Source organism: Hyperolius riggenbachi, chromosome 5 (genome assembly GCF_040937935.1).
Source record: "Hyperolius riggenbachi isolate aHypRig1 chromosome 5, aHypRig1.pri, whole genome shotgun sequence".
Lineage (NCBI taxonomy): Eukaryota > Metazoa > Chordata > Amphibia > Anura > Hyperoliidae > Hyperolius > Hyperolius riggenbachi.
The window spans coordinates 119,624,829-119,639,939 of NC_090650.1; the positions used below are offsets into that span (position 1 = coordinate 119,624,829).

Consider the following 15,111-nt stretch of genomic DNA (forward strand, 5'->3'; position numbering starts at 1 on the left):
TTGTTCAGCCTCTAAGGGCGGGTTTTCTTTACCGTCCTCTCGGTCCGGCACCTTGAACTATTATTTACTGACTTTATTTCTATCATTGAGGTCATGATTTGCTAATATATATACATATATTAACATACAAAATAACATCCCCTTTGACATTATTGGTGTTAAGCTTGGGGGTGTAATCTCCACAGTCAGCATACAACACATAAGCTGACGTGAAGGAGGTACACACACCAGCACAAGGGATCAGGATATCCCCAGTTTAGTGGAGGAGAGGACTGACTCCAATAGGAGATTGTGGTGCACAGAGCCGGTGCAGATCTGAACAGCCACAAACACTTTCGTAATAACGTCTCAGCGCAAGGTAGCGCTGAGCGCATAAACCAGGACTGAGGAGATCAGGACAGGTAGACAGAATGAACGCTTGCTAGCTAGCGATTACTTAGCGACAGCAAGCGTCCAAAACCAGACAGACTGGAATGAGGCAGCCAATGCGTTGCGGCGATGGCGTGCCTCACAAAGACAGGACAGGAGAGACAGGAAATAGCAGGATCGAGATAGATGAACGTAACACAGATAAATATACAATAAGTATGTTTTCCTAGCGTATTACAATTACAGCTATCAATGAAACTATTCGTAACGTCTGACTAACATATGTATATATTGGCAATGAACCGATATATGACATAAGCAGGAACTCTGACTAAGACTGAAGTAATACAGGGAACAGGACTCAGAAGGATTCGCTATCTCTTCGCAGAGATGAACGCAATCCACAAACAGGACCAGGAACAGGATTCAGAAGGATTCGTTATCTCTTCGCAGAGATGAACGCAATCCACAAACAGAACCAGGAGCAGGGTAACTACCTCAGCACGGGTGGTCACGGTACGCGCAACCTACCAAAACGTGCTGGAAAGCTGACTAACTGCACACAGGATATAAACAGTTCGTGTACGTATACATCAGTGACACTGATGTATCACGTAACACAAATACAAGGAAAATAATAAACGTGCTGGTATGCATATATATTGGCAATGAACCAATATATGATGCAAAGACAAGCAAAGTATCTTTATAACAAGAAACACGATCGGGGGCTAAAGCGACAGCAAGACAGGCTTAGGCTGAAGCTATGAAAACCCAAGGAAACCCTGCAGGAAGCAGATCTTTATACTGAGGTCATCCAATGGGAGCAGACATGCAGATTCCCACACAGGTGAATGATAATCAGTCACAAGCTGACAGCAGGGAAAGACAGACAAAGCTATGCAACTTGCATGGAAATAGATCAGAACTGCCTGAGCTGCAGCACTAATACTTCCAGTAATAGCTGCTGCAGCAGCGATCATTACAATTGGAGTCTCAATAATGGAGAGTTTCATTGAGGGTTTAGAGTCTGGTTGGAACAGGAGGTTTGAAACTGTATTCTCTGGTCCTTGCCCCACTGGGGGAAATGGTATATCTGATGAAGCAAAACGGATGTGCAGGACATACAAAGATACCAACAAAGCATAGCTCAGGTTGTGGTGGAATGTTCACAGTCTTAAACAATATAAAGATGAGGGCATTTTTCCTAGAGGACTTAGAGTCCAAATCTTTCCTGCTTGGGAGGTCACCAATGATTATAAAGCTATTTGGGAGGCAGGTTTAGCCAAGTGCTCCACCATTATCATTAATATGCTTGTTGAACATGATGAGAAATTGTTGATTAGGAAGAGGATGGAGCTCAGGGATCTTGAAAACACCATGAAAACCTTTGATAAAGATACCATTGTCCAACCTTTTTTGGACCAATTAAAAGCAGATATGGAAGGATTTGAGAAATTTATTGTTGATGGCAAGCGAAAAAAACTCATGAGGGACCGTCAGGATTATGACAGCGGGGCAGCCTATAGATGGAGACACAGGGGGAACGGGAGGAAGCGTAGGAGACGCCCCAGACCCCAAAACCCACAAAATCCTAATAAGCCTAATGGAGCTATGCCCCCTCAATCCAGGCCTAACCTGCCGTCTGGAAATGAACGGAATCCCAGGGCCGTTCCACTACACGACTCCGCATCCACAAGTGATTTTTTATCGGACAGCGATACAGATCTAGAAAACGAACCCGGAGGGGTGGTAGGAGACACAAGAGCAGGATTGCTCAGGGATCTACAGACCCCACGAGTAAAACGGCTGAGGGAACAGCAACATGTGGATTAAAAATTATAAACCTTACAACCCATGAATTGACTAGGACTGAGCAGAGTGTTTTGGGTAAAGGACTCACCTTTTCACCTACTAGGAGCCTTGATAAATTTGAAGTACTAAAAGACATTTATCTTTTTTGCAGAAAACTTGCTTTCAAAAAATATTTTGAGGGGGGCACAGAGGCCCCTCCCCCACAGATGGAGTCCTTGGACCGTCAGGTCTTTGAGGATCTAATGGGATTATTGCATGAGAATCAATAGGATGACATGGTGAGTAATCGTTCTCGCCTGTTCAGGCCCCGCTCCAAGTACACCTTACCCTTTAGCTCATGTCCAGCAGTCAAATTCTTCTTCGAATCCATCTGGAAGGAAATTGAGTGTCTACCCATTATCCCTAATCAGGGTCAAAATTTAACTAAGGAAGAACATAGAGCGATTAAGATGTTGTCTAACAATGATTCCTTTCTCATTAAGGAGGCGGACAAGGGGGGTAACGTTGTTCTTTGGCCAAAGGAGATGTATCTACAGGAGGCTTACCATCTTTTGAAAAACACAAACAACTATGTACTGTTGCCAGGCAATCCAACAGAATACTACAAAGCTCTGCTTGACGACCTCCTAGCCTCGGCTAGGTATGCAGGTACAATCACCAAAAAGGAGTTTGAATTTTTATCTGTGAAACATCCGGTGATCCCCACCTTTTACTTATTACCAAAAATTCATAAAAATGCTACCTGTCCACCTGGTAGGCCAATTGTGGCTGGGATTGGGGGCCTGACAGCTCCATCTTGCGAGTTTATAGATTTCTTTTTACAGAGACATGTGGTTAGCCTGGATTCATATTTGAAGGACAGTTCTGACCTTCTAAGGACTTTAGAGGATTTAACAGTGGCCCCTGGTACTCTTTTGGTCTCATTTGATGTTGAGTCCCTATACACCAACATCTCACATCAATGGGCTCTTAAAACAATGGCATACTTCCTTGATATGGAAAGCAATCAACAAGGTGATTTGAAACGCTTGCTTGTGAGCTTAGCAGATTTTGTTTTGAGTCACAATTATTTTCTTTTCAATGGACAGTTTTTCAAACAGACATGCGGTGTAGCTATGGGCGCGAAATGTGCTCCGTCCATAGCTAACCTGTTCCTAGGCTTCTGGGAACGAGAAGTAGTATTTGGGCCCTCTCTGGAAGAGTTCCAGCCCCACATTTTGGGATGGCACAGATTTATTGACGACATATTAATGTTGTGGGGTGGTTCCCAGGAGGATTGTATTAGATTTCTAACCGCTTTAAATAAAAATATGATGAATATTCACTTAACCAGTCATATGTCATCTACAGAAATCGACTTCCTGGACATCAAGATCAGGATTAGTGCGGAGGGTCAACTCAGCACGGACCTTTTCCGCAAACCAACATCAGTGAATTCTCTATTACATTACCAAAGTGCGCATACTAAATCCCTTCGTGACAATATACCAACTGGCCAATTTTTGCGTATACGCCGTGTTTGCTCAAATACTAATGACTTTTCTACACAGGCACGTGGACTGACCGAGCGTTTCAAGGACAGAGGTTATCCTAAGAGAGTGGTCTCCCAGGCATATCAGAGAGCGAAAGTGGTGGACAGAGCATCACTACTCCATCAGACATCCAAATCCTCGGATCAGCTGGTAAGATTGAGTACCACCTTCAATAACCAATGGAGAGACCTTTACAGGATCCTTAAAAAATCCTGGTCTGTTTTGTTGTCTGATACAACTATTGCTAGATTCATTACTCCCAATGCCTCTATTACAGCCAAGAGATGTCCTAGTTTAAAAGATAAATTGTGCTCAAGTCATTTTGTTGAAGGGAAGAAGAAATGCAGAGGACCTTTAAAAGGTAGCTATCCATGTGGCGGATGCAATGTACCGGTATGTGTTTACATGCATCCTGAACAAGTCATTCATGACACCAGTGGGACCAGACAATTTCACCTGTATGGCTATATTAACTGCAAAACGAGGGGTGTGATATACACTTTGACTTGCCCTTGTGGGAAGATATATGTTGGGCAAACCAAAAATATGTTGAAAACGCGGATCCAGCAGCATTTGTCTAAAATCAGATTGGCTAAACGTGACCTAGAGAACAATCAAACATTGACATCAGTGGCATCACATTTCCTTCTAGAACATGGTGGGAGTACAGCGGGCTTACGAGTCTGTGGCATTGACCAAATCAGATTAGGTCTAAGGGGTGGTGACTTGGTGGCTACTCTACTTAAACGTGAGGCCAGATGGATTTACCAACTTAATAGCATGGCCCCACAAGGACTGAATGAGGAGATTGATTGGACGGGATTTTTGGCTTAAGAGTCAAGTTTATATATATGACCAGTGGCGTAGCTACGGAGCTGTGGGCCCCGATGCAAGTTTTACAATGGGGCCCCCCAAGCACTCTATACATAACAATTGATACGGCGCACCAAAACCTGCCAATTGCAACTACAGTGTCAGAGGTGCAAAAAGGGGATGGGGAACAGTTTTTTAATGATTATCACTATTCAAAGTATCTATAGAAGTGATTATTATGAGCACAGGCCCAATAGAGAGCTAATACTGTAGTTGAAGAAGGGCCCTTTGGGGCCCCTCTGGCCCAAGGGCCCCGATGCGGTCGCAACCTCTGCAACCCCTATTGCTACGCCCCTGTATATGACCCCCTGTCTTGATTTTTACCACTATTATTATCATTTTTCTGGTTTCCTCCCTTCTTTGTATACCTTTGGCCTCTGATCCTGTCCCATCAATAATGCATATAGGGTAGCCATTTGGAAGTCTGGTTTCTTTAGGGTTTGGTCATATGCACTATATGAGGTGTCCTTAGACATTCTGCATAGATGGGCAGATGTATGCGCATTCCTATGGGCGTTTATAGGTATATGTGTTTGATGACTAATGACGAATTTTCTTCTCTCTTACATATTTTCATATAGATCACTTTGATATCTGTAATATGCTTATCTGATGTATGGACTCTATGGACATTGCCCAGGATTTCTGTTTGTACTATGATCCATTTACGTATATTGGGACCTTATGGCCATGAAATGGACTGAAGTTTGTTTTGTGGATATCCCTTGGATTGTGGACCCTGTATAATGGCTCTGTCTTTGGATCATCCGCTCCTGTTGGACTGCTCGCCTTTTAAATATGAGGAATATGAGACATATATGGATTACAGAGAACTTTGTTTCCCCCTTTCCCCTCCGTTTTTGGACTGCCTGCCCCTTTAAATATGTCACTGCATGAATAATTGAGAACTTTGGACTTTGTTCTTTTTGGACCCCAGTAATATACATCTGAACCCCCTCTTTATCCATATGTCACCAGTTCTAAGTCATTTATTGATATAATATTATGTTAGATAGATTGCATATGCATATATAGGTCTATGCGTTATAGTGTATTGATATTTTATGGGTCTGGCTCCCCCTGGTGGCTGCTTCTTTATCTCTGGGCTGCTCGTTCTCACTCTTCCATATCGGCTTGGTTTGTATTTACTCACCTTCCGGTTTGCGCTCCAGCGTGGCTTCTTCCTCCTGATTACTCACCTCGCTCTACTTCCCCCTCCGTGACGTCACATCCGGTGGACGCGCGGTGATCTCTGGGGCGTTCCTGCTCACTCTCCATCTTCTCTATTTAAACGCCGATCTGGCGTGGGGCAATAGGTATCCCTCTCCTCTCCTTCCAAAGCGGGGTGACGCCCGCGGAGCTTGCGGGACTGTCTTGAAGGGACTTCCTTACATCTTCAGCTGCACTGTCCTGGCCTCCCTGGTCTTCCCGGGCTAAGTATTCTCCTCATTTCTTGCTCTTCTTTTCTCACTGTGCACTCCAGGTATAGGCTGCTCCTAGGTTATTGTGTATATAGCAGTAATTTTTATATAATTTACTTTGCACTATTTTTTGATAATTGCATGCTTTCTCATATATATTTATTCATTGATGTATGTTTCCACTTATATGCCTTGCACTTTACTGAACCCGGGTTCAACCTTGAGTGTGCTCTATTTTGATGCACACTGGGGTGTTTATCTGAGCATATATTGCTACTTTTTGTGACTCATATAGTGGTATTATATCCGTTTTTTGATCACTTATATGGACATGATTGTTTGCAGCTGTTACCACATGCGACCATAAGGTCGGTTTTAATTGTTTTTATGTATGTTTTTGATACTCCAATATGTCATAGATGTTATATATACAACTATTTATATATTTTTTGAATAAATGATTATATACCTCAATTAAGTGGTGCTAGCTATATGGGCTTTCTTTCTCTCTATTATTATATCTCGCTTTTTTTGAGCCCTAGCACACTTTTCTTCAAGTGTTGCGGACACCACTTTGTGTTCATGACAGTGATATCAGTTTTGTGTTTTGATTTCCCAGAGATGTGTGAAGCTGAGAACATTCTTCTGGATTTGGGAAAAATTCTGCAGGAAGTTGGCCAGCCTTTCGGTATCACTGAAAATGTACCTTATGAAACACAGGTCACAACTTTAATGAACTAATCCTATATATACTTTTTAGTAATTTGCAATTTAACTAATTATAATGGTTACATAAGCAAATATGCATAAAGGGATGGTTGGAAAATTTCAGTGAAATGCCATTTTCTGAGTTTCTGATTGGAACTGGGCTTACCATGACGTAAATCGGTATGCATGAATCAAAATTCTGAGTAAATACTGCATTATCGCAATTCAGAAATTTTAGCCCAATCATAGAACTCAGAAGCATTGGACCAATCAGAGAATGAGTCACTTTTTGGACAGCGGAAATTTTGATGGAATCGGAAATCATGCATACTCATGCTTATATTTAAATAAATACATACCTGTATGTAAATACAGATGCAAACATGCAGCCGGTCTTATCTATCTACAAAAAACACATTGGTGTACAGCACACACATAGTTAAGCGAAACACTGCAGCTCATCTGCCAGCATGTTCCCTCTCCAACATGGCATCTATGCAAAAGAGGTGCGAGGGAAAATGGACGCAAAATGGCGGCAATAGAAAACTGGCAATTTTACTAATATTCTGTCATCTGTGTTGATAGAATATTGGTAATGTTTCCAATACTCTACTATTCACTATAGAAGAATATTAATCATTTTACTGATATTCTGCTCGCACCATCCTTACCCCAATTCTCACTTGAACCCTCCCCTACCTATACTTAACTTTAACCTCCTCTACCTACTCCTAACCTTAACCACTACTAGGCCTAACCCTAACCAAACCCACCTAGTCCTAACACTACCCACCCCCCAACTACTACTAACACTAACCACCCTACACTCACCACTGTTTTACACTGGAATTTGGTTAAACAAAATTATGTAATCTGATTTTATATGCACTGTAAAAAACATTTGCATACAAGACATTTTCAGAAATGACAATCACTGCACTTCCTATACAGTAGTGTTGGTTTATGCGTTCATGTGTGATTTTCAATTTTTCTGCTGTTTTAGTTTTTGGTGGCAGGTCTGCATTTTTTCATGTGCCATGTGCGGATCATATTTCGAGGCAAGTCAATGATGATGCATAAAAACTGCTTTTTTCACAAAAAAGAACACAATTTTGAATTTAGATATTTTTTTATATAAATTATTTTCACTAGCAAGCTAAAAATACAAACACACACAAAAATGACAAAAACTTACACAAATGTGCCAACAATAAATTGCCAACACAAATTTATCCTTGCAGAAAATTACAAGTATGAATGGCCCTAAAAAACATATTAGAAACTTTTTACATTTTACTCTAAAATCTTTGCATTATTGTGGGAATATTATTTTCCTCAAAGTGTGACACATTTGGACATCGACCTTGCAAAGTAATTATTTGTACTTGTCTTTCCAGGGTACATTGCAGAGCAGTGCAGCTGAAGATTTCAGAGATGATGCAGACTGTGCCATTATTGATGGTGAAGAATTTTGGAGCGGTGAATCATTTGAAGCAATAGCAAAGAATTTGGAAGAAATAGATTGTTTATTTTCTGAACTCTAGAGTCCAGTATCATTTGGTATAGAGAGATGACTTTCTTTTTCCAAACAAGCTCATGGTAAAGATAAGTCAGTTTGTTCTTTTTGAATTTTTCAGAACATGTTTCCCTTTGGAAACCCTTTCACCTGTTTTTGTTTCTTTATTAACTTAAGTTGTCATGTGATCTAACAGGGTACATAGATGGGGACTTCTCTACTCTGTGTGTTATTCAGGAGTTTTGGGAGCTGTTTTGTTTTACACAAAATGTTGAAGTCTTCATCAATTGCAAAGTAATTAAATAGTTGCATTGGTTACAAAGTTTAAAACTGAACACCAACAGGTATGTAGGTTTTGTTACATTATAGAATTAATTTGTTTGGAGTTTCTATGTTTCCTTATTGTTGCAAGTATGTAGTAAATAGTTGCAGTTATAATTTGTTAATTTTCTGATTAAAGCAGTTCCTCATCAAATAATGCTTTCATTTCTGTGCTTTGCTTCATAATATATAAACTGAAAACTTTTCTATTTAGATGAGCTAATTGCACCACTTGGGCTCTTTTGCGCATGCACGGCCCGTCCACGCATGCGCAGAGGAATCCAACTGGCGCGACTGAGCCAGATTACCGGGATTGCTAGATTACCGGGATCGCTAGAAGAAGAGCGGTGGTACTCAGGAGGTCAGCGAGGCACTCAGCAGTGCTTATGGGGCTGGAGGAAGCCCTGAGTAATTATAAAATCTTTTACTTTTGCCGTCTCTGGTTTAATTTAAGCACTTCCCAAGTGAAACAGAATCAAAAAGTAAGTGGAAAAAGTACTAAATCAAATTTATTTTGAGTATTTTCTCACTTGCTGGTAGTTAAAAAGGCATCTTTACAAGGTGTGGAAATACCACTTAGGACAGAGCTGTCCAACTAGTGGCCCACGGGGCAGATGTGTCCCCCGGCTCACACTCATTTGCCCAGACCATTTTTGGTGTCAGGCCCCCTTCTCTGGCAGGCCCACCTTGTGTTTTGTGCCCCAAACGTCAGGACATTGATGCTCTGCCCCCTCCAGCCGACAAATCTGGTGCTAGACACACACCCTATCCATGAAGTTGGACAGCACTGACTTAGGAGAAAAAGGTAATTGCATATGGGCCCATGACACTTATTCAATTCACTTTTTATTCTAAGTTTTCTCCTAGATAATATTTTCACACCTTGGGCCATATGCAATTCAAAGTGATAAGAAGTGATAAGAAACTCAATATGTGCAAGCTTCTTATCGCCTCACATTGCTCGGGATTTACCGGCAAATTCAGCGTTAGCGTTAAGAGCATAACTCTGGCAAACACTAGGCATTTGCCTGAGTGATGAGGAGCAAAGCATTTGTGCCGTGGAGCTGTCCTTCAGCACCACAGCACTGCTGCCTCGGTCCCCCAGGAGATTTGCATGCACCAGTTGCAAGAGCCAGCTGCTTTTAGCTCTTACCCTCCATCCGTCGCTGCCCACGGGACCCACTGTGATCTCTCCTGCTGCCGCCGACATCCTTTTCTTGCTGAAAGCCCCAATAGAAAAGTCTTTGAATGTCCCACTGGGGCTCCCCATTCGTCAACTAGGTGGATCAATGAGAATCATCCTTATGTACATTTCATTTGTATCCATATATGCATACACATGTATTTTAAAATATTTCTTGATAGTCCTCCTTTAACATTCATATAAATACAGTTTGATCAAGTTACATTATTGAAAGTGAAGTGCATCATTAGAAGCTATACCGTATGTGTCATACACCTGAGGCGACATGACATGATCAGATAAGCATGTGTATGTGCAAAACACATTAATACCCAGGCTGCTTTACTTGTTTTATTTGCTGCCTGAAAGAGTTAATTTTAAGCATGGAAGTTAAAGCTTCTGTCTTGTCAGTACCTTGTCAGGAATATAGTAAATATCACTGATAAGCAAATTACAGCCATACAAGTTTTCCTGGCAGAACACAACTTCTGAGAGAAGAGAGAGAAATACAAGAAGGTCAATAATTCATGCATTTATATTTAGGGACACTTAATAGGCGCCACTGAGCAGAGACAACACTACATTCAATCTACTTTGTAAATGTTTAAATATAAAATAAAACCAAGGGATTAAAACCTAGGGATTTCTAAGAAAAGGTCATTGTTAGAAGTAGGAAGATAAATATAATAGTTTATCACGTAGTTTATTTTCACGTCTGGTTCATTTCAACTGCAAGTGTTTATTAGAAGCAGCTTTTTGTTTGACTTTTGCACCTAATTTATATTGTTTTCATACACTAGTTTATGTGTTTACAATGACACTTCTGGTAAACACACAAGGGATGTAAAACATTACCAGAACAGAAAATATTTATAATGTAATATACACCTTAAAACAGAACAAGCGTTTTCAAATAAGACTGTAGACCCCACACAAATGACTACCTTTCCTGTGCTGAAAACCATTTTTAAAAATGTCTAGGTAGATTGGAGATCATCAAAGCTCACAGTAATTTTGTCACCTCACCTTCTGAATGGACTGAACCTTATCTACCTTTTGCAAGAAGTGACCTAATAAGGAATTATCTCTCTCTGACTTAAAGAGGGACTGTAACTAAGGATTGAACTTTATCCCAATCTGTAGCTGATACCGATGAGAAATCTTTACCTTTTCTCAAATAGATCATTGGGGCCTGTATGGCTGATATTGTTGTGGGGAAACCCATCCCACAGTGTGTTGGAGCCTTATTGCATTGTGGGAAATAATGACTGGTTCCAACTGCTAAGCAATCAATCACAAAGCCTTCATGAAAATAGAAAAATTGTCTCACACCAGTGTGTACAGGTCTTCACGGTTTTCATGATTTTTCAAAAGACCTTGCAATTAAAAAATGCATGTGAATTTAAAAGCACAGCGCAAGCGCAGCATTGTGTACAGGCCCTTAGTATAGTTTGCCTTCTTAAAACAGAAGGTATTTGCAATAATTCCGATTTAAGTGTGTAACCGTAGTTACCCACAATGCTCTACTGCTGAATATGCAAAATATCTCTTTATGCCCCTGAAGCCAGGCTTACATCCAGAACTGCTGGTGTATAACAAGCCTATAGCTTTAAATTTTACAGAGCCACATCAACTCAACATGCAGTCAGCCTGTTTCGGCTTTTTGGTCCTCCTCAGTGCATGTCAGGGATTGCATGGCAACAATCAAGCTACCTAATGCCCATGTAGCGATGATGGGCAAGGGAACTAAGGGAGAAGTGACAGCTTGGCCAGCCAGCACACTAGCAGTGCAGTTTTGCAGGCGGTTTGTAGGTTCATGGAGGGCGAAGTCTAGGGAACCAGGACATCTGTGCCTATAGGCTCCAGTGAGGTAAATCCGGTCCTGGGAGGCAGGCGCAGAGCATGGAAGCCAATTATGTGGCCACAGAGTCAGGTGGCTGGGACATTTGGCGGCCCACATGGGACATTGGCTGGGACATATTCTCGGTCCTGGGAGGCAGGCGCAGAGCATGGAAGCCAATTATGTGGCCACAGAGTCAGGTGGCTGGGACATTTGGCGGCCCACATGGGACATTGGCTGGGACATATTTGTGCCTGGGACTGGGGACCCTAATTCTGGGGCATGAGAGGACCCAGGTAAAGTATCTGGGATGTCTGGTCATTGTAATAAAATGTGCCTTCAATGTGTGCTGAGCTGCTGACTGTGATCTGCACAGGAATGATGAGTGCAGAGGAAGGCTTTACAAACATGGCAGGAGAGGAATATTTGTTTTTAAGATGAGCTGTACACTCACTGTAGTTATCAGGGCCCGTTTCCACTTGTGCGGTGCGAATCGCTGCGGTAAAAATTTGCACGCGGATGCGAATTTTGCATGCGGTTGTATGCGAATTTTCGTGCAAATTCGCATGAAAATTCGCATGGATGACGCTGTATGCGAATTTAACCATGGCAGTGCCGGTGTGCTTTTCCATTGATTTTAATTCGCACGAAAATTCGCATACCAAAGCTGCAGGTGATCTCCCTATTAAATACATTAGCAGCGATTCGCATGCATTCCACACACAGGCGAATTCTGAGGGCTCTGCCATGCAGAAAAATCCTGCACAGAAAAACGCTCAGGAAAACTGACAAGTGGAAACAGGCCCATCCACTTGTATTGGCTTTGCGAATCTGCATGCAGGAAACGCATGCAGATTCGCGATAGTGGAAACGGGCCCTCAGAGTAGGCACAGAATAATGTATGCTGGAAGTAATGGGGTGACATACCATTATGTGGAAGTACAGTTAAAATCAGTGATGGGAGTACATTGCTTTATTTGATCAGGTTTCTAGCATTTAGCCACATTTACACTTTAATCACAAAAGTGTAAGTACTAGTTATTTATTTTGATAATATGAAATTATGACTCCAAACAGAACTGCATAACATTATTATTGCACCTAAAATGTGTATTGGAAAATAGGAAGCAAAAGCAAAATCCAAGATGGAATCCCAGCTGAGAGTTAGTCCTAGAATATATTCCTTTCTGTTTCATTTTCATTTTTTTTCTTTTGTTTTTAAAAGGCACTGTTGTAATAATGTATAAACATGTATTACCTGTGCTAGTTTTGTGCCAACTTTTTACACAGTGCTTAAAGGACAGATGCGAGGAAAAACAAAAAAAAAGGATCTACTTACTTGGGGCTTCCTCCAGCCCCTGGCAGCTGATCTGTCCCTCGCAACAGCTCTGGTGTCCCAGGGTCCCCTCTGTTGCAGATGCTGACCTCACAAGGAAGTGCAGAACGCCAAAGGCCACGGAAATGCGATCTCGAGCAGGGCGGCCGCGCACTCACGTAAGCACAGAAGAAGGTCTTATTTATTTTCTTTCCTCGAATCTGTCCTTTAAAGGACTTCCAAGGTGAAATATATAATCTATTTTTTACTTACCTGGGACTCCTTCCAACCCCTATCAGCTGTCTCAGTCCCTTGCCACAGCCCCGGTTGTCTTCGGTGTCCCCACTGGCCGGCCGCAATGATGACGACCTGCCAGTGGGGTAGGCTCCCTTGCAGCTGCAAGGGCACTCGTTTCCACGCCATCTGGTGCGTACTGCGCCTGAGAAGAGGACTGGGCTGTGGTGAGGGACTGAGACGGCTGCAAGGGGCTGGAGGAAGCTCCAGGTGAGTAAAAAATACTGTAGGTGATATATTTTGCCTCGGAAGTCCTTTCAAGAGTATGCTTAAATACTAATATCTGTCCACAAAGACAAAATTGAATGTGTCTTCCCTCACCCCCCCCCCTCACCCCTTTCCCTCACAGTTACATATAGGTGGCCCTTAACCTAATGTTTTGACATGTGGTTGGAAATTAGAGTACATGCTGAAAACCCACACATGTACAGTATGTGGAGAGCAGAAAAATAATATACTATTACTATGACATTATTTGAAAACCAGCTACAATACATTCACTGCAGTTTTTAAGACTTTGGTTACTAGTTGTTCTTCTTCATTCATATCCACAGGCCTGTTACAGGATGACCATCAGAAGGTTGCATATCCTTTTCATCCATGTTTTGGTTGTTGGTTCTTTAGCTTTCTCCTTCACAGGATTCTGAACTTACTTGCTTTTGCTTCTTTTATAACCAGTAGAGGGAGCCCTGTTATCATAAATAACACATTGCTCTTTGTCAGTCATACACACATTGCTCTCAAAATAGGTAGTTTGTTGATAAAATATTGAGTATTACTGTCTCTCTTGGGATTTTGGAATTTGGGTTTTAAAACTGTTTTATAGACAACACAATCATGCTATGAGACATTTTTATCCTGCAGAAGCTAATTTTTATGTTATGGTACTTAAAACGGTGGCTATGAAATAATAAGAGATAAGCAGAGATTAGCTGGTTTTTTTTTGGGGGGGGGGGGGGGGGGGGGGGTTGAGTTTGACATTGCCGCCTGTGGCATGCTAATCCTCTGGCTTCCCTTAATACAATGTCACAGATTTGTAGGCTAAGACTTTGAGGCATTTATAGTTATACATTTGTTCTGTCATAGCGACCATGATGTTAGTGAGGTCATGGGATAGGCTTGACAGCCAAGAAACTGGCAAATTTTGACAAGAGTCAGAAACCGTAATTCCTGCGTCACCATCAGCTTTTCATTTAAAGTACTGTAATCCCACCACTTGCTTCGCTGTAGCGAAGGTCTGTAGAGCATCAAGTATACTGTAGATATGCTTTTGATTTTGACAGCAGTGAAACTCAGCTTTTGTTTTTAGAAAAAATGCTATTTGCCTACATCAGTGCTGCATAAGTCTTTTTGTAATTTAATGTTATTGATATTATCTTTTTATTTTAATTTCAAACCAGCTGTCTTTTTCCAAAATAGACTATAAAGACCAATTACTTCCTGGTAGAATCTGTATTCTGTCTGGTGTCCAGACTGCCTATGCCTAAAAGTACTAATATTACTGTAGCAATTACATAAAGCAGAAAGAAGTCATCTTTGTAACACTCAATACTTAGACAAATCGATTAGCAAACATCGAGACTCCCACCCGTCCCTATTATGAGCACTGGTGAATTACTGAATTTTTTGTGTGCATAAAAAACGAGGTGAGCAAACCTAACTAGGCTACATTTTTTATGTGTCCAGCTGAACTGAAGGCTTTCTTTTAAAGGGAACATGAACTGAGAGAAATATGAAGGCTGACATATTTATTTCCTTTAAAACAATGCAAGTTGCCTGGCTGTCTGCAGGATGTCTCTAATACTTTTAACCATAGACTCTGAACAAGCATACGGATCAAGTGTTCTGACTCAATCTGACTGGATTAACCACATGCTTGTTTCAAGTGTGTGATTCATGCACTACTGGCCAGAAAGACTGGTAA

At 41.5% G+C, this 15,111-nt stretch overlaps 1 protein-coding gene across 3 annotated transcripts in view; it reads left to right on the forward strand.

The window, feature by feature from the left end:
• Nucleotides 1-8,712, forward strand: part of ZCWPW2 (zinc finger CW-type and PWWP domain containing 2) — an 84,821-nt gene extending 76,109 nt beyond the window's left edge. For 2 of the 3 annotated variants that reach the window (XM_068234455.1, XM_068234454.1), the window contains 2 exons: nt 6,630-6,730; nt 8,116-8,712. In XM_068234455.1, coding sequence (XP_068090556.1) covers nt 6,630-6,730; nt 8,116-8,262 — 248 coding nt within the window. In that variant the 3' untranslated portion in view covers nt 8,263-8,712. The remainder of the gene's footprint in view (nt 1-6,629; nt 6,731-8,115) is intronic. The other variant, XM_068234456.1, reaches the window with a different exon arrangement.
• Nucleotides 8,713-15,111: the final 6,399 nt, after the last annotated feature.